This window comes from Hemiscyllium ocellatum, chromosome 7 (genome assembly GCF_020745735.1).
Source record: "Hemiscyllium ocellatum isolate sHemOce1 chromosome 7, sHemOce1.pat.X.cur, whole genome shotgun sequence".
Classification (NCBI taxonomy): domain Eukaryota; kingdom Metazoa; phylum Chordata; class Chondrichthyes; order Orectolobiformes; family Hemiscylliidae; genus Hemiscyllium; species Hemiscyllium ocellatum.
Window position 1 is genome coordinate 80,673,306 of NC_083407.1, and position 27,464 is coordinate 80,700,769.

Here is a 27,464-nt window from a genome sequence, read left to right on the forward strand (position 1 = left end):
AAGTTGTTTGTGCCAGCTTTTATGTCTTTTTCAGTATCATGATAATTGTTAAAGTGAAAGCTCCTTCTCAAAACTGGGATAAAGGTAGCAGGGTCCTTGTGATAGCTCTTTTCAGGATGATCACTACATCGTCTGCCAATCAATGGTGGCAGGTTGAGATCCTTAAATGGTTATTAATTGGCCTCTAAAGAGCTTCAATTGGCAGCAGGGAGCCTCAAACAGCCTCACCACCACAGATGTAATTATAGTAGAGGTGGCAATTTGATGGGATCCCTCTCTGCCTCCCTACAACCTGGTGAAATGCACTGGCCACCACCAAACCTGCCAAAGTGGGAGGGCTTACACTCCAGGCATAGAGTTGGAAAGTTTAGTTAATTAAATCTAATCTCGACTGTCTTTTGAATTTGGGTAAAAAATGAGGTCTGCAGATGCTGGAGATCACAGCTGAAAATGTGTTGCTGGTTAAAGCACAGCAGGTTAGGCAGCATCCAAGGAATAGGAAATTCGACGTTTCGGGCATAAGCCTGATTCCTGATGAAGGGCTTATGCCTGAAACGTCGAATTTCCTATTCCTTGGATGCTGCCTAACCTGCTGTGCTTTAACCAGCAACACATTTTCAGCTGTCTTTTGAAATTTGCCTGTTCTTGCCTGAGTTTTGTCAATTTGGTGCTCAACAGTAAGAATGAGGACCACATTGCAATGAAGAGGAAACAGTATTTAGCCGAATTCTTTGGTCAGAGGCATCTCAATGTCTAATTGGGTCATCGTGAATTAGCATTGACAAGAGCTATGGAGAATTGTAGATAGCAGATTCCCTCCCCCAGTTGGTGGGGCTGATTCGGCCTGTGATGATGTTTAATGGGATCATTGTCACAAAAAACAAATAAGAAAGTAACCAAGAATTGGCCCAAAATTTTGGATGAGGAACAGGGATCCACTTCAACATTGTAGCAACCTAAAAGAAGAAAATATTAAGACATTAAGATTAGGAAAAATGTTCTTAACATGGGATATTTGAACACTCAGTAGAGGTTGCTTGGTAAAATTAGGTAGTTAACCTTTGGCTTTTGAAATTCTTGTGTCAGCAATTCTTTCGTTTCTGTTGCATGTTATATTTGCAGAACTGAAAGAGATCTGTGAGCTACTGGGCCAAGATCAAGCTGTCCTGGAAAGAGCCTTTAGTTTCCGAACTGTGGAGGCAAAACAAGAGAAAGTTTCAACAACCTTAAACGTGGCCCAGGTAAGTGTGCCAAAAACTTACAATATGCACCATGACAGGAGCATAACTACACTTGGTTTTTTTTGTGTGTGTTTTTGTAACTTGCATATATAGAGTATCTTTTTAACATCGAAAATAAAAATTGAAGCTCAGTCAGAAATATATGGGTACAAGGCAAAGAAAGTAAGAGGAAGAAATCTTTCTCAAATAGTAAGTTGTAAAGAGGTTACAGAAGTTCTGTAGTAGAATATAGACCCCATTGGATATTAGATTAGATTTAGATTAGTTTGCTTACAGTGTGGAAACAGGCCCTTCGGCCCAACAAGTCCACATCGACCCGCTGAAGTGCAACCCACCCATACTCCTACATTTACCCCTTCACCTAACACCATGGCCAATTCACCTGACTGTGGGAGGAAACCCGTGCAGACATGGGGAGAATGTGCAAACTCCACACAGTCAGTCGCCTGAGGCGGGAATTGAACCCAGGTCTCTGGCACTGTGAGGCAGCAGTGCTAACCACTGTGCCGCCCACAAAGGATAAGGGCACTGCTCCCAATTTAGTTGTGAAGGGAGGCAGATGTACTTTTAAAATAGAGTCAGACAGTGGAGAATTCTGGCTGAGTTGTAGGATTAAAGCAAGTTACAGAAGTAAGCAAAGGCTTAAAGATGTGTTTTTTGACTTGAGACTTTTGGGTGACATTGTAAGTTGGCAAGGACACCAGTGATGGCTAAAATGAGACTTTGTGTTAATAGAACACAAGTAACAGAAGTTTGGGTAATCTGTTTACAGAATATATAGGATTGAGGTCATCCAGGAAAGTATTGGATAAGTCAAAAAAAAATGCACCATATTTGTTGTAACAGAGGTTGAAAAAAAGCTATCAACTCTGCTGCATCACAGAGCTGATCAGAGAAGTGTCCATCTTTGTAAAAACCACTTATCTCATTCAACACCAGATTGTAGTCCAACAGGTTTATTTGGAAGCACTAGCTTTCAGAGCGCTGCTCCTTCACAACCACCTGATGAAGTGGCACTCCGAAAGCTACTGCTTCCAAATAAACCTGTTGGACTATAACCTTTGTGTTGTGTGATTTTTAACTTTGTCCACCCCCGTCCTACATCGGTACCTCCAAGTCATACTTATCTCATTGTTTTATTCACTCTCTTTCAGGCTTATTATGCACGTGATGCCTTGGCTAAAAACCTTTATAATCGTTTGTTCACTTGGCTTGTGAACAGAATCAATGAGAGCATTAAGGTACTGTGTAAAGTTCACTGATGCCTATGTGCTGGTACCCAAGAATATGATCAACCAAATGACCCTCTGTATGTTATGAACAGCTGTTGTGAAATTTTATCCAAGTTAAGCATTATCATAAAGGAGCATGGATGATTGAAAGGTCCCATCGTCTCAGTGTAATTTTCCATTTCTGGATATCTTTTTCTTGAATCAACTGAAATGCCTCAAATGTCTGTTTTGTTTGAACAGCTCAGAGCTGGTGCTCTGTAAAATCAGTCTTTTATGATAAGCTGAGTGTTGAGTCATCACAGGAATGAGATATCTCTCCACTGAAAGTGATAGTTATGAGCCATGTGAAAATGTATTTACGTCTTAAGTGGGGTGCATTGACTGCTGTTTAGTGTATAATCTCTTATTAATGTGGACAAAAATGTTTAATTTCATTGAAAAACACTTTTTAATGGAAGTTGATGACTGAGAATGTTTTCAATGTTAGCTTACACCCTTGTGTATTTGTGATAATGAGTTAGTTATTCTGTTCTTCCATTGCTTTTACCATTTCTCTATTGCAGTCCTCTAGAGCAGTGGCTTTCGAAAAGTTTTGATTAAATAATGTTTTTAAAACCGTGGAATCCATATAATAGATTGCTCCCATTTAAGTTATTAATTTTGAAACATTTATTCATTTGTGGGATGTGGGCATTACGGCTGAGCCAGCATTTATTGCCCATCCCTAGTTGCCCTTGGGAAGATGGTGGTGAGTTGCCGCCTTGAACCGCTGCAGTCCACTTGCGGTGAGTTGACTCACAATGCCATTAGGGGGAATTCCAGGATTTTGACTCAGGTTACTTATGGTAATCATAATACCTGGCAGAATTTATATTTTGGGCTGCTTTCTTGAATTAAAGTGTAATTAAATGTGTTTATTAAGTACTGTCACTAGAACCAAGGTGGACATATCTGATGCATGTTGCTGGCCTCAGTAAATGCAGGTCTACCAGCCAATTTGTTTTGCTACTCTCAGTGGCTCCCTTCAATAGCTGGACTGTCAACCTTTGTACCACATGCAAAGTGGTCAACATTGATTCTCACTAAGCCCCTCTATGCAAGTGCTGCTTGTATGCAATCAGTCTCTGTGGACCCCAGTTTAAGAAACACTATATTTGAGAACTGACATTTCCAGGTGTTACGCTCAAAGGCATTAAAAAGGTAACACTATCTGTGTCTGCAGGGGACATTAGGGAAGTGGAGAGTGGGAAAATGCAGACTGTCAAAATGAAGATCTACTTAACAAAACTTTAAGATATTACTGTGTCCATTCCCTTACTCAAAACATTTCTTCAAGTTAATAATGTAAGAACTGGGCAGGAGAATCTTTACCGCCAGTATATGGTATGAGTTTAGCAAATTTTGCATGATTAGAGAAAGAAAACCATAACCGTTCATTTGTATGTGCATGGGAAATGTTAACAAGCGCTCTCAGACGTGTTCATATTTATTTTTCGAACTTATCTTTTGCTCTTTTCTACAGGCGCAAAGCAAAGTGAGGAAGAAGGTGATGGGAGTGTTAGATATTTATGGTTTTGAAATTTTTGAAGTAAGTTGTAAAGTTTGACTTTTTTTAAAAATTGATTTTGAACCTTTTTCTCTTAATTTACAGGAATTGGTTCACTTTTGAAAAGGATTTGATTATTGAAAGTCTCAGCTCAGTGTGCTATATTGTGGTGCTCCATATCAGCACTGACAGTGTACATATTGAGAATGACTGCACCATTTACAGTCAACTTATTTGTTTATGGGTCAGAACCCCTTGAAAGTATTTTGATATGAGTTTGACTTATGAATGGTCACTTGCAAGTGACTCGTTTATCATGTGGAGGCCTGAGACTAGGCTGTTTGTTCATCTTGGTTAGTGCACAGGGTACTAACAAAGTCAACAGCATCTTTGAAGTTTGATGTACACCTGACAGAAGGAAATGGAAATTGGGATTTTAAAGATAATTCATAACATTTAACACAGTACATGTCAGAAAGTTTAGATTTCAAGAAGCTGCCTGAATTTAAGATACATCAATCAATAAGTTTTCCAGCAATTCATGTTTTCTTCTATTGTTACTTTTCTAAATCAACTTCTGCATCATTTGCACAGAATTAGCAACAATGCTAAATTTTATCTTATTTATAAATTACTTTTTCATATGACATTTACAGTTTGCATTTATAGTTATTAAAATCTAAAGTTGCACTAGGATTTTAGGAGTGAGGAAAGAAAATTATGTTGAAGTATTTAATTCATGTGGTTTCACACATTTTCTTTAGTTTTGAGTGAATGTACTTGTGTGATTCTGTGCATCTAATAATGAGTAATGTTTGGCATGTGGTCATGAGACTATCAGGTCCCACCTGGAATGCCAGATCAATAAATCACCCCTCAAACTTCGTTATTAATAAACACTGATGGAGAGAGTACATTAGATTATAAAGCTTCCATTGGCTTCAGCAAAAGTACAATGCAGATTCACCCAGAGTGATACTAAAGTTAAAAGATCCAAATTAAGGATAGAATGCCTATCCTCGACTTATATTTCCAAGTATAGTAGATTAAAGAGTGAGGTTTTTTTAAGATGACGAAAGGTACTAATGGGGTAGAGCAAGAGTCCAAAGCAAGGGGGTGGAAATCAAGATTAGAGCAAGATTATTACAGGTGATTTCAGGAGACACTACTTCATGTAAAAATGTAGTTCAAATCTGCAAATCTTTTCCCAAAAAAATTCTACTGAGCTGAGAGGAATTGAAAATTTCAAAACTCAGAGCAATACATTTTTGTTTGTGAGGTTACTGATGGATAAGGAGTCAATGTATGTCGAATTAAGGTCTGGTCAGACATAGTCTGATTAAATGACAGCAGGCTTGAGGTGCTGAATAGTCTACTCTTGTTCCTATATGAAATATATAAAGGTTTAAGATTAATTCAATATTTGATAGATATTACTTAATGTGATATAATCCCTTCATCTCCAGTTTTTACAATTGCAGATTTGAATTATTGCATATGAGAGGTTTTTTTCTTATTGCAACAATGGTCACTAGCAGGAGTGGGGTGGTACTGGTAATAGGGGAATATTGGGGAATGGTGCGGAGGTATTGTTGGGACCATAGACCTCTACAGTGCAGAAAGAGGATATGCAGCCCATCAAGCCTGCACTGGCACTCCGAAAAGCGTCCCACCCAAAACCAGCCTCTTAACCTAATCCTGTGACACTGCATTTTCCATGGCCAACGCACCCAGCCTACACACTGTGGATGCTATGGTAATTTAGATTGGCCAGTCTACCTACCCTGCACACCTTTCTCTATGGGAGGAAATCCGAACAGCCAGAGGAATTGTTCACTGGCAAGGAGAACGTAACTTGGTTACCAGTAAGCCACTGTCCAACTGTGTTGATGGGCGGGGGTTAGGCTTGATATTGTTGTATCCAATCTGCACTGTTTTATGAGAAAAGAACAACATACAGTATTAGAGATGACTTTGAAAATTACTGAAGAATATACATCGCAATGTTACACTATTTAAAAACTGTCCTGTGCATGCGGAAAATTGAGAATCCTGATTGCATTTCTGTTAGTAAGTGGAAAATTGATAAACTGGCATTGTCATTTGGTATATGATCTCGATATCTGCATTGACATAGGATATGTTATTTGGCAGTAAGATAAAAGAAACAGCAAAATATAAGATTATTTTTTGACTGGTGTAATTACCATCTCAGTTACTCAATGATGATCAATGTGAAGTAAATCCATGCATACAAAACATTTAGAGTATGAGACCATAAGACATTGGAGCAGAAATTAGGCCATTCAGCCCATTGAGGCTGCTTTCACTATTCAATCATGGCCGATAAGTTTCTCCTCTCCATTCTCCTGTTTTCTCCCCAAAACCCTTGATTCCCTTTACAATCAAGAACCTAACCATCTCCATCTTAAATATACTCAATGACCTGGCCTCCCCAGCCTTCTGGGGCAGTGAATTCCATAGATTCACCAATCTCTGGCTGAAGACGTTTCTTCTTATCTCTGTTATAAAAGGTCTTCCCTTTACTCTAAGCCTGTGCACCTTTAGTCGTCGTCTCTCTTACCAATGGAAACATCTTCCCAACATCCACTCTGTCCTGGCCATTCAGTATTTTCTAAGTTTTAATTATATCCCCACTCATCTTACGAAACTCCATCGAGTATAGACTCAGAATCCTCAAATGTTAAGCTGTTTACCAGATATTTCCATTAAACCTAGTACACGTACCCTGTGTGGTGTTGTCATCGCCATGCATTTGGTTTGTCAGCAATTTTATTAGACAACTGAAGTGGTTGAGCAATTCAAGTTATCATTCACCTTTAAATTACTAAAGCTACTGAATGATTTATTATGGAAATGTTACTGCAGAATTGCATATTTCAAGAGGTGTTTTTGTAAAACATAGTCCATGGCCAAGGTGTTCATCTTGTCTTGCTGGCATCCTACATTCCAGCCAAAGCAGTTTAAGATGATTAATTTTAGCATTTGGTTTGATTTTTCAAAATCTGTGCAGTCTTTGCTTATAGTTTAGTTAGTTCTTCAGGCTCATCAATTTGCTTATATTCCCATTTCTCAAATGCTGTGCAGCATTAGTTTTAAGAATGAATTGCTTTCTTCTTTGAATTAATGGAATGTTGTAATGTATAAGAGTAGACTTAGTGGATTATAGTTGGGTCTTAATATAAATGACAGATATTTGGACTCATGATGAATTCCAAGCTTTGTGTTTAATATTTTTCATGAGGGAAAGAAACAATGTATTTGTCTGAATGTGTGTGGCCTGACTTTTGTATTAAGTGAACACTCTCTATAAGGCAAAGTGGAGGCAGAGAGATGTGTCAGCAGAAATGAACTGGAGCACTGCAGGCTGTGGAAAATGTTAGATCGCAGATTGTTCCTACTTATCACAGTGAGGTTTTTTAGTCAACATTTTTTTGGGCATTTCAAAATCTTTAAGAAAAAGAGAGTGCAAAAAACCTTGCTTACTGACAAATGTTATCAAAAATTCAATTGCCTGTGCTATTGGCACTTGCTCCTGTTCATTGGATCTTGGATCTTGGATCACTTGGCTGTAACTGAATGTTAAGTTATTACACTGAGCTGAGGCAGTATCTGTGAATTCTCATTTTGACCATCAACCCTAATGAATTTTGGTAAGTTTGCTTCCATTTGTAGCCATCTGCAAAAAGGTTGTGATTCGGAAGCCGAAAGCACTGATATGGCTGCTGCTCAGTACAACGTAGTTTGAAAAATAAGAATTAAGTGATACTTTGTTTTTGAAGGAAAGGGACCAGAAAAATCCCAAAATACTTTAAACCTATTCCTGCACAAGACTGAAGTCTTTCCTGCTAATGACATAAGTTTAGTTTCTAATTTTGCATCAGTGAAAACTTCCTAAATTCTAGATTAAATTATTAACAACTAAGATTTATATTTCAGCTTTGAACAAGATCATTGCAAAAATAGTTATGGTTGAATTGAGAAGTGGACAATGTGATATTAAATTTTTAAGCGTTGGTGTTGATGAAGAAATATGCAAAATGAAGTATACTGTGAAATACATATTCCATTTCCCTGAATAGAAAATAATTTTCCAATCCTGCCCTTAGCTATAGCAATAAGTTTAAACTTCTTAAATCAGCTGCCACATTCAATCATGTCCCAACTGTTGAAAGCTGGGATATTGTTTTGCTTTTTACTGTGAACAATTGTAGTTGAAGAAATATCTCCTTTATGAGAAAACCTCATACAAAAACGCAGACGTTATCCTGAAGACATTTAAGAATCTTGGAAGCCTTTGTGGTGTACAGAGGACAGTGCACAGCAGGAAACTCAATAGTAGGTGAATCTACTGTTCAGGATGTAATTTGATGATATATATGATACCATATTCAGCAATTGAATACATTGTGGGTTTTAAGTGATGAGTGACTTTGCTTTTTGGAAGCAGTTTACAATTCCTTTGCCGCCTGTGGTTAACAACTAGCAATATTAGAATTGAATTTTTAAAACCTAGTTGCAATCTGGAATAAAAACAGCAAATTTTTGCAAGCATGAGGCAACCAAAGAATGTGTAGCTGGAAAAGAAAGATTAAGACTTTAGGATTTAAGTCTACAACTGAAATCCTAAGCTTTCTTTTTCAGATATTACTTGAAAGTGTTTCAGATGTTCAGTTTAATTATTAATAGAAAAATCATCATTGTGGCCCTTAAAACTCTTACTTTTGAGGGTTCTTTACAACTTTCACAATCTGGACTACTGATTTGTGAGTTTCCATTATATTTTACATTTATCGCACTTCATTATGTATCCGACATAATAGCTTTCAATCAAATTTGCACTCTGTTAATTTGAGAAATAGAACAGTATTATATTTCGGTAACAGTATTATATTTCGGTGTCAGTAACATGATGCCTGGGAAACATATGCAGTGACTATAAGTCAACTTATATGGTGATGCATGTTAGAACCCTGATGAATGTTGGCATTCCCATGGCAATCCTACAGGCAGTTTAAATTGCCTGTAGATCTACCTGCCCAAACCGCTTTGTGATCCCTGCTACAGTAGGATCAGACAGCCAGAACCATGGATAATAGGCTGTATGCATTATACCTAACCTAATTTTTAAAACCTATTTGGTTAGAGTTTTCCACTACTGGTGTCAAACCTATGAGACATTCCAATGTTGTTGAGTCAGGGACCATGATGGAGCAGGCCGTGGAAAGGAATGTATAGTCTGACTGATAAGGGAATAGTCAGCATTGTTGAGGTGGCAGGGTGGGAGCAGTTGAGCATTTTCTTGGGTGATTGAGGAAACTGAGTGTTGTTGGAGAGATTTGGGAGTGGTGCGAGTACAGTCAGTGGGTGTGAAGGAAGGGGGGCATTTGAGCACATTAAGAAGGGTGGTAAGCATGGTCTTGTTGGAGGGGGCTATGCAATTTGAATATGTCAGCTCCATTTGAAATAGTACAAGTCAGTGAACTGAAGTCAGATCTTAAGGAATGCCTTAATACATGATGAGTATGGAATTACACGAGGCAAATTACCACCCAACTGTGTTTTCCTGGGCATCTTTGATAAAGCCAATGTCAGAAGGTACAAAGGCGCCAGTAACTGGAATGGAAAGATTCAATTGCAGTCAATGTGGGATGTGTCTTCTCTGAGAAATGGATTAGGTAAAAACAAGGGCTATAGATTCTGGAAACCAGGTTCTAGATCAGAGTGTGCTGGAAAAGCACAGTTCAGGCAGTATCTGATCTAGAATCTGAGAAATGAATGGCCAGCATGCAATACAGCAACCAGAAAGAAAGATTGAAAGACTGTTAAAACAAGTTGTTGTGAACAGCTTTTGCCAGGAAGTGCTTGTGGAAATTTGAATTTCTTCCCCCCACTCCGTGCCCTACCTGAACAAAATTTGAAGGATTATGAGACGATGGTAGGAATATGGAATTAAGACATTAGCATGGCAGATCAGACTCTAGGAGTTGAATGGTTTATTACTCTTTCTATGTGTTTTTTTAAAATCAATTTGGAACAGAGTTGCAAAGGGTAAATTGTGTCAGAATTCAGGAGGAAAGAGCCTGGTAATAATACCAGAATTGTTGAATGTGAATTCTGAATATACGGTTGTATACGGTTGGAAAGAATCTGGAATTGTTATAGCAGTTAGGTGAATGTTGTCATTGGGCTAGTTTTAACCATTGACTGCCTTGCCAATCAAACCCAGAGGCTCTCTATCTGATTGGCGTATTTAATGGTGAATCACTATTGTGAATTCTTCCATTGATGCACGTTTCCATCTCAACAGACGCTTGGACATGAGGCATTGTTGAGAGGGAAGATAAGAAGAGAATGGGGATAAAAGATCAGTGGGGTTGATGGAAAATGGACTCACTAGTTAAAACTTTCAATAAGCAAGGGGAGAATGGGTTACTTCAGAGAATGCAATTTGAGATTCTGCTTTTGAATTGAACACTTTCATGAAGTTTTCCATCTGACAGTAAGCACTGAAAAAATCAGGATGAAAGAAGTAAGTGTGTTGATGAATGGCAAACTATCACTGGAGATTACTACCAAATAATGATATCCCATGGCTACAACATTCAGTGCAACATTTCCACTGTATTTACACCACATTTCCAATTTAATGCAAATGGTTCCCTCCAAATTTACACTGGAAGTCTCTTTTCCTTCTTCACCCATGAACTTTGCTCTTAGCTTGCAGCTGTTGATGTAAGTTGTTGATATCGTGCAAACTACAAAGTCACTCAATCACCACCTGCAGTAGCTAAAAACAGGCAGCAAGAGGGAATCGAGACTGTCTACAGTGCCTGTGAAGCGCTGACTCTTGGTGTCAAACGCAATGATTAGCTTGGAAGAAAATAAAAAAGGGGATTTAGTTGTCAGAATGTAAATAAGCTCTGATCGCTAATTTTTAGGGAGGGCACCAGATAATTATCTCTTTGCCAATGGCAACTGGTCATTGCTAATGTTACCAATCAATATTGTGCTAAATAGCAAATCGCTATTTACAATGTACTGACATTGCTTTGATGGGTAATAATGAAGGCTGTATAAAGCAGTAAGGTACCAACATCTGCCTGATCATAGCCACATAAGTTCTTGATATAACAATTGGAGGAATGCTATACCCTACACAGCTGTTCTGAGGGGAAATACGTTTGATTTATTTTTGGAAGGTGAATTATTATTTTCAATTTAATAATTTGTGTGCAATCTCTGATTCTTTAATTTTCTTTTTTTTACACAACAGAACTCTGTAAGTATGACCTATTTGCAGTGGCAGCTTTGCTGAAGTAGCACTCATTTATTTAATTAATAACAATTTTAATCCCATAAACTGCTACAATGAAACTTGGAAATCAAAAGCTCTTTTGAGCTATCCTTTGTGCGTAATTCTGCTTCATGGCATTTGCAGTTTGCTTTATTTGTGAGACGTTACGTTGTAAATGAAATGATGTGGCAAGTATGTTCCAAGATATGTGCTGCTAGTGTGTCGGAGTAATCTATGTACGACTGTTGAGTTGTTGAGAATGTGTGTTGGATGTGTAGCACATATAATTCTCAGATAAACAAAACTTGTCTTTCCTCTTTGTCAGAACAACAGTTTTGAACAATTCATCATTAATTATTGCAACGAGAAATTGCAGCAAATCTTCATCGAATTAACTTTGAAGGAAGAACAGGAGGAATATATCAAAGAGGTAATGACCCACTTTCTCTATATCATTAACATTTACTACATCATTGTTAGAAAGTGAAATCGGGCAATATCATAGCTGACCTTGGCTGAGGCAGTACTTTAGAGTGGTATGATTGATCTTGGTACCTTTGAGCTAGGAAAGTCAATGATGCTTTGATTTGCTATGCAGTGTCCTGCATGAGTGTGTGAATAGTCTACAAAGTTGTAATTTAGCTATTAGTTAAATGTAGTTCAACAATCCGTGGCATATTAATTACATAATGGACTAGTTGACTTTATCCCTTTATTTCAGCTTGTATGTAATACTCATATTTTTACTTGAAGGGTTTTTAAGCATATTGCATGTTTGAAATTAAGTTAATCAGAAGGACTTGCATGAGGAGTAATGGAATCTCCTAAAGCAGTTTTAAATCTCTTTTTCCTGAGTATGACATAGGTTTATATTAGACAGTGGTCTGAATTGTTATGATTTTATATAAAGGTTCCCCCAACGATCGTCTATCAGATTGGTGAGTTGGATTTGGAAATCTGTAATCAAGCAAATGGATGTTCAATGCTGAGTAGCTTCTATATTGCCAGGTTTATTAGAAATATTTTAAGTGCTGTGTGGAGTATGTTCATTTAGTCAGTAGAATTTTTGATCTGGAGCATCCATTTGCATGTTCCCACGACTGTTCCCAGTCATTCTTCACAGTTGATCACCTTGTCATGCCATTGGCACTCATAATTTTATTCAGTTGTTCTGATTTTTCTCCTCAATAGTGTCATTGTCAATGTGTGTTTCCCTTTCTTGCACTGTGGTTGATTAGATTACAGGATTAAATACTTGCCTTGTCACTGTGGGTTTTCTGTTTCTCCCTTCCCATTTTGTGCACTGCCCAATGATTAAATGCTTGCTTTGTCACCTAACACTATTGGTGCTGGTGGAAAGCACATTTTTGCTGATTGATTTAGGCTCAAACTGCTCATTAGGGTTTTGGAGCTTTATGAATTGTATCAAAGAAGGAAAGCAATCCCATTAATGAAGAATGTGGTTTCCACAAAGTTGTTATTTGTGTACAAACCTTTTCACGTGTTTGACGGGAGAATTAAAGAGAGAAGGGAACACCTTTATTACTTAAGCAAGAAGAGGGTGAGCAATTTAAAGAGGACAGAAAACTAGAAAGGAGCGGAACAAGGTAAAAAATGGCATGGGAGAAATGGCAAATGAAAGGATTGAAAGAGAGAGGAAACTGAGTGAGGCAGAAATGGAAGCTATAAAGGTACATGTGATCACACAGTTATTTAACCTCCATTGGATCTGGCCTAATGTCTTTTTTATTTTTCCTTTTATCTTTTAATATTCCGTTCTTTTTAAAATGTTCAGTTCCCTCTTCAATATGATTTTATTATAATGGCTACTTGTGCTAGTGATGATATTTTGATACTGTGCCCCTTGTTACTAATTCGATGATCCCTGGAAATAAACTCTATTCATTCTCTCAAATCTTTTCTGAACTTTTAATATTGGTAAGTCACCCTTGGTTCTGAAATTTCTCGTTAAAAGTCATTCTCTAATCATTGTAAATCAGTTCTAGTGTTTTCTCAGCTCTCCTTTCTATGATAGCATGCTCAGAACTGCATTAGCAATCCAAACTGCAATCAAATCAGTATTAAGTGTTGAAGGACTAATTCCTTCCTTTTGCATTTAGCGCTGTACCACATAAACTAAGAAGCAGCTTTTCATTTTTATGGTTTTCTTGAACCTGCAGACTCATCTATTTGCACAGATGGAAGCCTTTCACTCTGAGGTGTGTCAGCCCTCTCTGTGAGAACAATTCATTTAGATCCACTTTCCCTCCTTTCTCTGCTCGTTTACCTGATTAAAATTATTAGAGAATGTATTTCCATTCTCTTTTCAAAATCTACTATTTTAACTTGTACTAATATTTACAATGATATCTGCCCACTGTCCTAACATGTTTCCCACAAGCTCCCGTTCCTCCTTTATTCTTATTTCATTTATCGATAAGAAACTTTTGATATTATTCTGTTAGCATCTTTTGAGATCACAAGCTAAGTATGGATAAGGAAGGCCATTTAGTCCATGTTATGTCTTCCATCCAGAATGACCATCAAGTCCTTTACTGTGGCATCCAACTGCTTTTTAAATAATGCCAGAGGTTTTTCCTCACATTATGTATCCAGTCAACCATTGCATGTATTGAAAATTCCTGAAGTCAATATTAGTTAAAATAGGAGAAAGTGAGGACTGCAGATGCTGGAGATCAGAGCTGAACAATGTGTTGCTGGAAAAGCACAGCAGGTTAGGCAGCATCCAAGGAGCAGGAGAATCGACGTTTCGGGCATAAGCCCTTCTTCAGGAATGAGGAAGCTCCATTCCTGAAGAAGGGCTTATGCCCGAAACGTCGATTCTCCTGCTCTTGGATGCTGCCTGCCCTGCTGCGCTTTTCCAGCACCGCAGTTTTAGACTCTGATCTCGAGCATCTGCAGTCCTCACTTTCTCCTTTGATTTCTATAGTTCAACTTCCTGTTTGCTCTGCAATGGTTGCACATATTCAATGGAATCTACCACCGGTTGCAGAGTATTTCTTTGCTCATGTTCTGTTCGTTTGTGATTCCCTCTTCTGAAGCTGAGGGATGATGATGCTGCAATTGTTTGATAACTTTCTAGTACGTCTCCAAAAACTCATTTCTTCTTCATGATTTTACCAGAGAATGAGTGTCAATGGGTTAGTGCATTGGGTGGAGATGTTAAGTCCTGTTGTTCTTCAGCATCTCTACAGCCTCAGGTTACCAGTCAACATTCAGAACCTCCTTTGCATCCTCTCCTAATCCCAGACTCTGAAATCACTTTTTGAACCCGAGTGTTGCCATAATTGAGATGATCCAATTTAGCATAGATCAGAGTTTGAACTTGGGACTTTTCAGGTCTATAGCTCAGCATTGGCAGCTTTTATTTTTATTGCAGCCCAGTGACTGCAGCTGTTTCTGGCATGAGATGTTTCACATTGTGGAATTTCGTTACAGTAATTGGTTACTGCAAAATGTGGTGGGAATTTTATGGTACATGCAATTATGAGGTTCCAAAATAAATTTGGTTCTGTTGCTGAATTTCTTTTTGAAAACCTAATGATTTCCAAGTTTCCAGTCTGTAAGATCATATCAACGCAGTAAATAGAACACACATTTAGACTTTCGCTTGGATGACATTGGTGTAGGATTTAGTCATAAAATATTCAGGGCAAAATCATCCCATATTTAAGTTTGGATTATGATTTTGACGAAAACATTTTTTTAAGAGTTCCTATTTTCCTGGTACTGCTTGAGAGCCTCTTGTCTCCTCCTCAGCCATTCTCTTGAACTGTTTGGAGAATGCTACAGGTTGAAATCAACAACACTGTCCACACACTGACAGTGGTGCACGTGTGGAATGGGCTGCCAGATAAAGTGGTGGAGGCTAGTACAACTGCAACATTTAAAAGGCATCTGGATGGACATATGAATAGGAAGGGTTTGGAGGGATATGGGTCGGGTGCTTGCAGGTGGGACTAGACTGGGTTGGGATATCTGGTTGGCATGGATGAGTTGGACCAAAGGGTCTATTTCCATGCTGTACATCTCTATGACTCTATGACTCTAAGACTTCTATTCCTTCCCTTTTTATTAAAGAAGCACCTAGTTTCTACTCGATGGCACTTTCAAAGCAGTTTTTTTATTAACCTGAGGAATCTAACACAAGGCCAGAATTCACAGCACATTTCATTGCTGAATTTAAACGGCATTCGAAGACTGGAAGCTGGCTAATGTGGTGCCATTATGTAAGAAAGATGATAAGGAAAAGCCAGGGACCTAAGGGCCAGTCAGCCTGACTCTCTGAGGACGAACGATCAGTCCTCAGCAAAGGACTCAGTTCATCCCCCTCCATCCACGCATCAATGAATTTAATACACGCCGTGACGTCAAACACTTCTTCCTCCGCCCCCGAGCTTATTTTCACAATCAGGACTCCCGCCCACCTTCCGAGGACCCTTTCACCCACCTCCAACACACTGCATCCACCTGGACACCCCGCGCTGGCCTAGTACCTGCCCTCGACCTCTTCATTTCCAACTGCCGTCGGGACATTAACCGCCTCAACCTGTCTATCCCCCTCCCCCACTCTAACCTCTCACCCTCACAACGTGCAGCCCTCAAATCCCTCTGCTCCAATCCCGACCTCACCATCAAGCCAGCAGATAAAGGGGGCACAGTGGTAGTCTGGTGCACTGACCTCTACACCACTGAAGCCATACGCCAACTCCAGGACACCTCTTCCTACCACCCCCTTGACCATGACCCCACCCCCCATCACCAAACCATCAACTCCCAGACCATACAGAACCTCATCACCTCAGAAGATCTCACACCCACAGCTTCCAACCTCGTAGTCTGGGAGCCCCGCACTGCCCGGTTCTACCTCCTTCCCAAGATCCAGAAGCCTGACCACCCTGACCGACCCATTGTCTCAGCATGCTCCTGCCCCACTGAACTCATCTCTACCTACCTCGACACTGTCCTATCCCCCCTAGTTCAGTAACTCCTCACATATGTTCGAGACACCACCCACGCCCTCCACCTCCTCCAAGACTTACGTTTCCCCGTCCCCACGCCTCATCTTCACCGTGGGCATCCAATCCCTCTACACCTCCATCCGCCATGACCAGGGCCCCCAAGCCCTCCATTTTTTTCCTCTCCTGACCTCCCCAACAGCTCCCTTCCACTGATGCACTCTTTGGTTGGCTGAACTGGTCCTCACCCTTAACAATTTCTCCTTCGAATCCTCCCACTTCCTCCAGACCAAAGGGGTAGCCATGGGCACACCTATGGGTCCCAGCTATGCCTGTCTGTTTGTTGACTACGTAGAACAGTCGATCTTCTGTAATTACACCGGCACCACTCCCCACCTCTTCCTCCGCTATATTGATGACTGCATTGGCGCCACCTCGTGCTCCTGCGAGGAGGTTGAGCAATTCATCAACTTCACCAACACATTCCGCCCTGACCTTAAATTTACCTGGACCATCTCTGACAACTCCCTCCCCTTCCTGGATCCCTCCGTCTCCATTAATGATGACCAACTTGACACTGACATTTTTTTACAAACCCACCGACTCCCACAGCTACCCGGATTACACCTCTTCCCACCCTACCTCTTGCAAAAATGCCATCCTGTACTCCCAATTCCTCCCCCTCCACCGTATCTGCTCCCAGGATGACCAGTTCCACCACAGAACACACCAGATGGCCTCCTCCTTTAGAGACTGCAATTTCCCTTCCCACACGGTTAAAGATGCCCTCCAACGCATCTCGTCCACATCCCACACCTCCGCCCTCAGACCCCACCCCTCCAACTGTAACAAGGACAGAACGCCCCTGGTGCTCACTTCCACCCTACCAACCTTCGCATAAACCAAATCATCCACTGACATTTCCACCACCTCCAAAAAGACCCCACCACCAGGGATATATTTCCCTCTCCACCCCTTTCCGCCTTCTGCAAAGACCGTTCCCTCCGTGACTACCTGGTCAGGGCCACACCCCCGTACAATCCACCCTCCAATCCTGGCACCTTCCCCTGCACTGCAGGAATTGCAAAACCTGCACCCACACCACCTCCCTCCCCTCCATCCAAGGCCCGAAAGGAGCCTTCCACATCCATCAAAGTTTTACCTGCATATCCACCAATATCATTTATTGTATCCGTTGCTCCCTATGCGGTCTCCTCTACATTGGGGAGACTGGACGCCTCCGAGCAGAGTGCTTTAGGGAATATCTCCGGGGCACCCGCACCAATCAACCACACCGCCCTGTGGCCCAACATTTCAACTCCCCCTCCCACTCTGCCGAGGACATGGAGGTTCTGGGCCTCCTCCACTGCCGCTCCCTCACCACCAGACGCCTGGACGAAGAAGGCCTCATCTTCCGCCTCGGAACACTTCAACCCCAGGGCATCAATGTGGACTTCAACAGTTTCCTCATTTCCCCTTCCCCCACCTCACCCGAGTTTCAAACTTCCAGCTCAACACTGTCTCCATGACTTGTCCTACCTGCCTATTTCCTTTTCCACCTATCCACTTCACCCTCTCCCCCCCCCCCCCCCCCCAACCCCCGACCTATCACCTTCATCTCCTCCCCACTCACCTATTGTACTCTATGCTATTTTCTCCCCAACCCCACCCTCCTCTCGCTCATCTCTCTGCCTTTATTCCTGATGAAGGGCTTTTGCCCAAAACGTCGATTTTACTGCTCCTCGGATGCTGCCTGAACTGCTGTGCTCTTCCAGCACCATTAATCCAGAGCCTGACTTCAGTGTAGGGTAAGTTGTTGAAGGAGGATCTGAGGGGCAAGATTTACATGCACTTAAAAAGGCAAGACTGTTTTGTGCATGGGAAATCATGTCTCATGAGTTTTCTGAAGAATTGGCAAAGAAGATTGATGAAGTCAAAGCAATAGCGATTGTCTAGCTGTGTTCAACAAGGTTCAGCATGGTACCCTGGTTAGCAAGGTTAGATCACTTCAAATCCAGGGAGAGCTAGCCCGTTGGTTACAGAATTGACTTGCAGGTAGGAGACAGAGGGTGATGTTTTTTAGAGGCTTGTGACCAGCGACATGCCACAAGGATCAGTGCTGGGTCCACTGCTTTTTGTCACTTATATAAATGATTTTGAGGTAAATATAGGAGGAATGGTTAGTAAGTTTGCAAATGACGCCAAAATTGGTGGTGGTATGGACCATGAAGCCATTTATCTCTGAGTTCGAGGAGATATTGATCAGATGGGCCAATAGGCCAAGGACAGGCAAGTGGAGGTTAATTTAAATAAGTATGAGCTGTTGCATTTTGGCAAGGCAAACCAGAACAGCACTTTATTTAATGGTAGGGCCCTGAAGAGAGTTGCTGACAAAGAGACCTAGGAGTAAGAGTACATAGTTCCTTGAAAGTCAAGTCGCAGGTCAACAGGGCGGTGAAGAAGGCATTTGGCATGGTTGCCTTCACTGGTCAGTGCGTTGAGTATAGAGGTTGGGAGGTCATGTTACAGCTATATATGACATTGTTGAGGCCACGTTTAGAATACAGTGTTCAATTTTTGTCTCCCTGCTATAGGATGAATGTTGTTAAACTTGTAAATCTTTTCTAAACCCTTTGAAGGGTGGTCAAGATTGGAAGGTTTGCCCTTGAGAAGGTGGCATTGATCACTAAGCAGCCTCATTGCTCATGAAGTTCACTTCTTTTTAAACATAAAGGTGGTGCTGCTGATGTTAGTGGATTGTTCAAATTAATATTCTCTGCACCTAAGAGGAAACAGATTTTAAGGAAATAGTGTTTTTGCCTCTGGCAGGCGCAGTATCTAATTGATCAAATGCTGGGCACCCTTGCTTTGGGAAATTCAACCTCTCAGGTGGATCTGAAACCCAGGCATCCACCTCTCAACCCTTAGACCTATGGTGTTAAAGGAAAATATAATTGGAACAAAAAAGGAAACATTTGACAAAACACAGCTTCTGACAATTTATTATTTTATATTGTGAAAAGCAGTGTGCAAAGAAATACTGCAACATTTTCATGTTTAGGCTGATCATCCCTAAAATGTGCTGGTAATTGCAAACCGCTACTTCTACATTTAAAAAATAACACATATGGACAGGAATAAATCTCTGTTAAACCTCTTAATGGATTTTCCTGTCTCAACTATCTTTAAAGGAAAATGGGTGGTCAAATAAGACAGAGGAAAGGACTGAACAGAGCCCTTTATTTAAAGATACACAACACCAATAGCATTCAATCGTACAGCACTTTCAGGATAAGAATTTCCCACAGTGACTTCCTGGAAGGAAAATTTGATTTGATTTATTATTGTCAGATGTATTCAGATACAGTGAAAACTATTGTTTTGCTAACCAGACAAATCATACCTTACATGAGTACATAGGATAATAGAATGGAATGCAAAATGTAGTGTTACAGTTACAGAGAAGGTGCAGAGAAGGATCAACTCTAATATGAGAGGTCCATTCATAAATCTGGATATATAGCAGGAACGAAGCTGTTCTTGAATCTGTTGGGATGTGTTTTCAAACATTTGTATCATGGAACCAATCAAGGAAAAAAAAATGAGTGAAATAACAAATGGATGCGTTCTAAGGAGACTTTTTAAAGGGGTGAGAACAAGAGGATTTTAGTAAAGCAATTCCAGAGAGGAAAGCATAGTGTCTAAAGACAGAAGTACATAAAGACATTAGTTAGGAAAATAGTGTTCAGGGAGTGCAATATGGAGTCTGAGGCTGGGGCAGAGAGAGAATGTGGTGAGCCATGGCTAGGATTTAAGAACAAGTTAATCATTTTAAATTTGGGATATGGGAGCAGAGAATCAATGAATATCACATGGACAGAATAATAGCTGAGTATGATATTGTTGTAATTTCCTGTGACATTGAATTTCCACAAGTTAAAGTTCATGGAGAGTAGGGGATGGTATCCCTGTAAGGGGTGTGTCCGATATAGCTAAGACTGGATGTGATGAGTAATTTAGTGAAGCTGGAGCAAACTGTAGCTAAAGAGAAAATAGTACAAGGACAAATGTTTAGGGAATGCAAGGAAGCAAATGGACAAAAGGCAATAAAATAAAACCAAGAACTGTGAATGCTAGAAATCAGAAACAAAGCCAGAAATTACTGGAGAAACTCTTCAAATTTGATGAATGGTCTCTGGGCCTTAAATATTGATTCTGTTTTCTCTCCCTGGATGCAGCCAGACTTGCTGAGTTTCTTCAGCAATTTCAGTTTTTGATTTGTAAATAAGCCATATTTGCTTTTGAACCTCACTCCGATGATTTGCAATATACTGTGCCTCCAATGTGCAGTGCTTGTGTACTTTACCTCTTGTCCTGAGGAACTGAGAAATAAAGAAAGGATGGGGGGGGGGGGGAAAACTGTTCAACATGGACCTATTCTGAAATCCAAAAGCTGAGTTAGAATAAGAGAGAAACTATAAAACCCAGGAAGCACTACAATGAATTGTCTGTGTGAAAATGGCAAAAATAAAATTATTTACTTGGGGTCACAAATAATCTGTAATACAAGGTAATAACTTTTTGTGTATATTTTTAATGAAATGTTGAGCCATTTAAACACATGTTTTTGTAAACAGCCCTTGTCACTATCACAGTAAAACCTCCCAGCTTTCCACTGGCTTAATGACTTTCGGCAATAGCATGTTATGTTGTCTTTCTAGGATGTGCAAACATGTTTTGTATATGTAAGTTTGTAGGTATTGAGTTTTTAGATATAAAATTGTTTTATTGTGTTCATAAGAATCTTTATGTAAAGAGTATTAAAGAACACTTGATAGTTCCCACATAACTGTTGACTGCATGTCTTTGTCTTTTAAAACTCTGTTCTTTTTCTGTGCTGTAGCCCCTTTGAATCCCTTTCTTGCTTGCTGCTATTGATGCCTTGCTAATGGCTGTGCAAAGACGCCTTGCAGGTACTTGTACTCTGTTCTTGTTCCTATATCAAGATCTTGTCTTGTCTGCTGGTCTTTCTGGAATCTTTCCAATGTCCTGTATTTCTCTTCGTGTCCAAATATATCCCTTCAGTGTGTAGCTTTCATTTAAACAAATTTGCAATTAGGATGAACTAACACCAGTGTTAAGGTGTGTACATTGCAGCTTTGTTTCTTGCAAAGATGAAGCTATGGTTGATAATTGCATATATATTATTTACAAATAACCCAGAACATTTTTCACCATAAGTAGCAATTATTTAGTGCTTGTTGTTTAAGAAATTTGCAGATTTGTTTAGGAAGGCATCTGATCAAAACATGGCTTTCCTTGGAAAATAGACTGCGTGCATCAAAGTGACTGAAGTGACCCTGTGCCATGACGTAGGTTCCTGGACTGTTTCCCATGAAGTGCATGGGAAATTGACTTGGTTTGGGGAATGGAATGGAAGCATAATTGGAAGCTTTTCAAATGAAATGTTTGTAATTGTATCAAACACTGGCTGAGAGGAACATTGCAATGTTTCCAATTTAGAGTGTCATTGTGCATTGGAAAAAATTCTCAACCGGAACAAAGATATAAACAGAAGCTGGCTTAGGCCAAATGTTGAAAGATTATCAGAAGAAGCGACATTTTGCTGCAGTAATCATGTTTATATGCTTCACAGGGAATTGAATGGACTCATATTGAGTACTTCAACAATGCTATCATCTGTGAGCTGATTGAAAACGTAAGTTGGACCTTACCAGTTTGATTAGGAGTTGTGCAAAGAACTGACAATTTCTTTAAAAAAACATGTGTTTAATTAAATCTCTTTTCTGAAATCTTTTAAAATGTACGAATAAAAAATATCAAAAGTTGTTGTAAGAATAGGGAGCTCACTGGCACTTAAAATCTCTGAAGCAGATTTTTGTTGATGCATTTGAAAGAAAGGTCTGCAAATGAGGCTGAATGGAATACAGCAACAGGGTGGATAGGGGAATAATAGAGCCAAATTGTATACCTGAGGGTGGTGGGGGAGGTCTGCAGGTCAGGTCCCTGATCCTGGATTGAAAGCTGATATCAAGTCTGGCTGTGCTTGACCAACACTACCCCTGCCTCACCCCGCAGGTGGAAATTCTGCCCCCACCCTAACAGGAAGTTGTACTTCTCTTGTCCCAAAAACACCATTGGAAGAATTGCCCATTGCTAGCATTACAATAGGCCTCCTGAAACACAACATTGATGAAGCCTGGATGTGGAATCTGAGGCACTGTAAAGTTCCACTTATATCGGAGGGAGGCTCGCGTGCAAAGAAATACTGGCATTTTGGACCATTCGGACTAACTGGTTTCCTTTTTAGCGTTGTTAGGCTAATTTAACTAAAGGGATGGCATGGTGCCTCACGATGCCAGGAATATGGGTTCAATCCCACCCCTGGGTGACTGTCCATGTGGAGTTTGCGCACACTCCCTGTATCTGCGTGGGCTTTGTCCAGTTGCTCCAATCTCCTCCCACAGTGCAAATAATGTGCAGGTTAGGTGGATTGGCCACACTAAATTGCCCATTGTGTCCAGAGATGTGCTGGCTCGGTGGATTAGTCATGGGGAATGCATGGTTATAAAGATAAAGGGGGCGCGTGGGAGGCGAACAATGGTGCTGTTCAGAGGGTCAGTATAGACTCGATGGACTGAAATGCCTACTTTCATACTGTAGACATTCTATGATTTTTAAAGCAGTAGTTGGAGAAGTTTGACTCAGGATTATGTGTAATATATGTGCAGTATCAGCAAACACAAACTAATTGCTGGGTTTGATCTCGACGGTTTTAGTGAAATGCATGGAGCCGCACAAAGTAATGTTGATTGGACCTGCCTTTGCAAAGACCAGGTAGAAACTGCTGTCATCCACATCTTTACCCATTATCTAGTACAATCTGATACCTTGCATTCAATACTTGGGCGGCACAGTGGTTAGCACTGCTGCCTCACAGCGCCAGGGACCTGGGTTCAATTCCTGCCTCAGGCGACTGACTGTGTGGAGTTTGCACATTCTCCCCGTGTCTGCGTGGGTTTCCTCCGGTTTCCTCCCACAGTCCAAAGAGGTGCGGGTCAGGTGAATTGGCCATGCTAAATTGCCCATAGTGTAAGGTAAGGGGTATGTGTAGGGGTATGGGTGGGTTGTGCTTCGGCGGGTCAGTGTGGACTTGTTGGGCTGAAGGGCCTGTTTCCACACTGTAAGTAATCTAAAAAAAAACCTTCTTGTTTGAAGATAAAATGAGGAAAAAAAAGCCCTTTTTTCCTTTTTTTTTCTAATTTTAGCTTCCCCAGTAGACAGTAGTTTTCGATAACTGATCAGGTGATCCACTGACCGTGTCATTGCAGCTTTAGAATCATCTGATGGGAGGGTCACATGGCTCAGCACCAGTCAACCCCTCCTGCAATTCAAACATCATCTCTTCTAATCTAGATCTACATTTATACAGTGAGTTCAGGAACTCTTCTGGCTAAGTTATGGGTCCAGCTCAAGTTGAACCACATTTGAACCAATTGTTTCTAGAAAGGAGTAAAATCATATGGAAGTACCATCAATTAAGATATGGTTAGCATTTTTCTCATTTGTGGACTGAAGTTATTGTGCTCAGTTACTACCAACAGTTTGAAATGATGATATAGTAAATGATGGTTATTTAGCAGCAGCTGAACACACATTGTAGAAGTCCCAACAAATAGGATGAAAAAAGGTTTGTTGCTTTTGAGAGGGATATGTCCTTTAAATGATATGATACTTGATAACAATATATTTAGAAAACCAATTTGTTATTTTGTTTTATGATGTTGTTCTGGAATTTTGAACAGCAGTCCAAAAATCTTTGGGAAATGGATGTCCTACAGCAAAGCTTGAATTGATCAGTACTCTCTCATCCTTCACTATCATGTACTAACCAAATATATGTGCACATGCACTTGTATGCGCATATATCAAAATATCATAGAACCATAAATGTTAGTTCATGAATTTGAGAGATCTCAATTTTTGTGTGTTTAATTTTTTAGAATACAAATGGAATCCTGGCAATGTTGGATGAAGAATGCTTGCGGCCTGGGACAGTGACAGATGAGACCTTCCTAGAGAAGCTTAATCAAGTGTGTGCTGTACATGAGCGCTTTGAAAGCAGAATGAGCAAAAGTTCTCGTTTCCTTAATGATACTACTTTGCCTCACAACTGCTTCAGGATCCAGCACTATGCTGGCAAGGTACAGATAAAGATGCAAAAATGTTGAGCATTCTTTTATCCAAAGGTTGTGGTTATTTTCTCAAGCTTTTTATCACTGCTAGACATATATAGGAGGTGGTGTTTTTCCTGGCTTCAGTAACATACATTGTGCATTATAATTGTGCATTATAGCAATCTACTTCCTCGTCATCTCAGTGTATTTTGCTTTCTCCAAATTTCTTTAGTTAAACCTGATACTATTCTAATTTTAAAATACTTTCTTTATCAAAGTATGCTATTTGCATGTTATGATGACTTTCCTGTGATCATGCCAAATTCTCAAACAAGTAGGCCTGTTTTAAGAGCATAGTGCTTGTCATGATTGGGTGAAATGTACTTGATGGGTGTCCTGCCATTGGAGATCATGCCATCAATATTTGTTTTACCATCAAGGTTATGTACCACGTTGAAGGGTTTGTGGATAAAAACAATGATCTGCTGTATCGCGACCTGTCACAGGCCATGTGGAAGACCAATCATGTGTTAGTCAAATCCCTCTTCCCAGAAGGAAATCCGGCGAAGATGTCCTTGAAGAGGCCACCTACAGCAGGGTCACAGTTCAAAGCTTCTGTTGCAACTTTGATGAAAAATCTACAGACCAAAAATCCCAACTATATCAGGTAGGAGCATTTTTTAATTACATTTTAACATGCACAATAATTCAAGTAGGATGAAATGTGAGATTAAGCATTAGATAATACATGCATATTCAGAAATAGGAGGTGCGTTACTTGTTGCAGTATCCCTAATCTTTGACCTCCTCGTGTAGCCACTGTATTTATATCCGTTTCTGGTAAACAGTACCTCCCAGGATCTTGATAGTAGGGGAGTCAGTGATTGTAACGACATTGATGAGTTGATGAAGTGAATACAGCTGGACTCTAGCGAGGCTTTTGATAAGGTTTCTCATTACAGACTGGGGAAAAAAAAGCTAAGAGCTCTCAGCATCCAAGATAAATTGGCACATTGGAGCCAAAATTGGCTGAGAGGCAACAAGTTATGGTAGAGGAATATTTCTATGACTAGAAGTCTGCTTCGAATTGGATTCCACAAGCCTCGGTGCTAGTTTGTTTAGAAATTAATGTTGAATCTTTTTTCTTTAAATTGGATGTTGTATACAGAGGGAAGCTAAACGCATTAGAGGTGTAGGCATGATGGGCTGAATAGCTTTCTTCTGCACTTAATCATAGAATCATTTTAGATATACTTTAGAGACTTTGCCTCCTTTCCCTCAAAGCTAGAACTACCTCGCTCAATTCATTGAACCTTAGTGATATCAAGTGAGAAGATAGAGTATCTGACCATCTCACCATCTAAAAGAGGGTATATTTGTTTGCGAGCAAGTCTAATGTTGCTTATATGGAGTTGGAAAGTGGTTGTAACCTGGCTACATTTCAGATGCATCAAGCCAAATGACCAGAAAGCTCCACACATCTTTGCTGAGGCTTTAGTCCGTCACCAAGTCAGGTACCTGGGGCTGATGGAAAATGTGCGTGTGCGACGAGCAGGATATGCTTTCAAGCAGCCTTACGAGTCCTGCCTGGAGAGATACAAGATGCTCTGTTCACAGACGTGGCCCCACTGGCGGCAAGGTTCAAGGTACGGAAATCCAACCCTGTTTTAATGATAATGATGGTCTGGAAACAGTGGAGAACGTATCTTTTATTCTTCATTCTTTTCCTTGCAATGCTGCAAGTTTATTTTTTTGAAAATAAATGTGCTCGATCTTCCCCAGTGATTCAGTGAAGATAAATACTGAGATATACAGTGAGGCCAGGGGATGGATTTTCTATTTGCAGACTATGCCCAGAGGGAGAATCGTAGAATCCCTACCATGTAGAAAGAGGCCATTCGGCCCATCGAGCACCACTGGCACTCAGAAGCGCATCGTACCCTTTCCTATAATCCCATCTTTACCACCTATCCCACACATTCTTGGACGCTACAAGGCAATTTAGCATGACCAGTCCACTTAAACCTGCACATCTTTGGACTGTTGGAGCAAACAGGAGAACCTGGCTGACACGCTCTCACACACACTGGGAGAACATGCAAACTCTTCCAGCCTTGGGCGTCTGGGTAACAAACCCAGGTCCCTGGTGCTGTGAGGCACCAGTGCTAATCACTGGGCCACCATACCACACAGCAAGCTGAAGCATTATGGTTGGTCTAGTCTCTCCAGGATTGAGACAAATAAGGACTGCAGATGCTGGAGAGGCAGCATCCAAGGTGCAAGAGAGTCAACATTTTGGACATATGCTCTTAATCAGGACATTCCTGATGAAGGTCTTATGCCTGAAACATCGACTCTGTTCCTCCTTGTATGCTGCCTGACCTGCTGCGTGTTTCCGGCACCTCTTCTTTTGATTGTCTCCGGGATTAAGCAGAGAGAACGTTGGTCTAATTGACTTTTCAGGGTGTTAAAGAGAAAGTGAGTTTGTGGAACATCTGACCACATAAATCTGGTGATCCCTCCTTCAATGGCCATTCTTCACAAGTTAATATTTGCAGTCACAATTGGAGAAAAAAATAAAATGTGCATTTATGTGTCATCTTTCATGATCTCAAAGTCCCACTGTGTTTTACAGACAATGAGATCTTTCTCCAGTGTAGTCAGTTTTGGAAGTCAGAAGGTGTAGCAACTGGTTTGTACATTGCAAACAAATATGATATGGAGATTAATGTGTCTTTTTATTGCTAGTTCCTGGTGAAATATTGGCTAGGACATGGGGCAGAACTCGCCTGCTCTCATTTGATGCTTTTGTCTTTCCCGTTCACTTTCATGTTAGTTTGCAATAACCGATGGAAAAGTGAAACCCTGGTGGCAATGCAGCAAACATGTAATAGTTGCTTGTAAGTAACAATTGTTCCTTATTAGCTGGAGTGGTTTAATGGCTTCAGAA

The 27,464-nt window shown here is 40.4% G+C and overlaps 1 protein-coding gene across 4 annotated transcripts in view; it reads left to right on the forward strand.

Moving 5' to 3' along the window:
• The window catches only part of myo1b (myosin IB), a 267,061-nt gene that overhangs the window by 190,052 nt on the left and 49,545 nt on the right, over nt 1–27,464 (forward strand). For all 4 annotated transcript variants that reach the window (XM_060827383.1, XM_060827384.1, XM_060827386.1 and 1 more), the window contains exons 11-18: nt 1,123–1,241; nt 2,396–2,482; nt 3,996–4,061; nt 11,663–11,767; nt 21,973–22,035; nt 24,341–24,541; nt 24,955–25,181; nt 25,960–26,160. In XM_060827383.1, the coding sequence (XP_060683366.1) occupies nt 1,123–1,241; nt 2,396–2,482; nt 3,996–4,061; nt 11,663–11,767; nt 21,973–22,035; nt 24,341–24,541; nt 24,955–25,181; nt 25,960–26,160 (1,069 nt within the window). The remainder of the gene's footprint in view (nt 1–1,122; nt 1,242–2,395; nt 2,483–3,995; nt 4,062–11,662; nt 11,768–21,972; nt 22,036–24,340; nt 24,542–24,954; nt 25,182–25,959; nt 26,161–27,464) is intronic.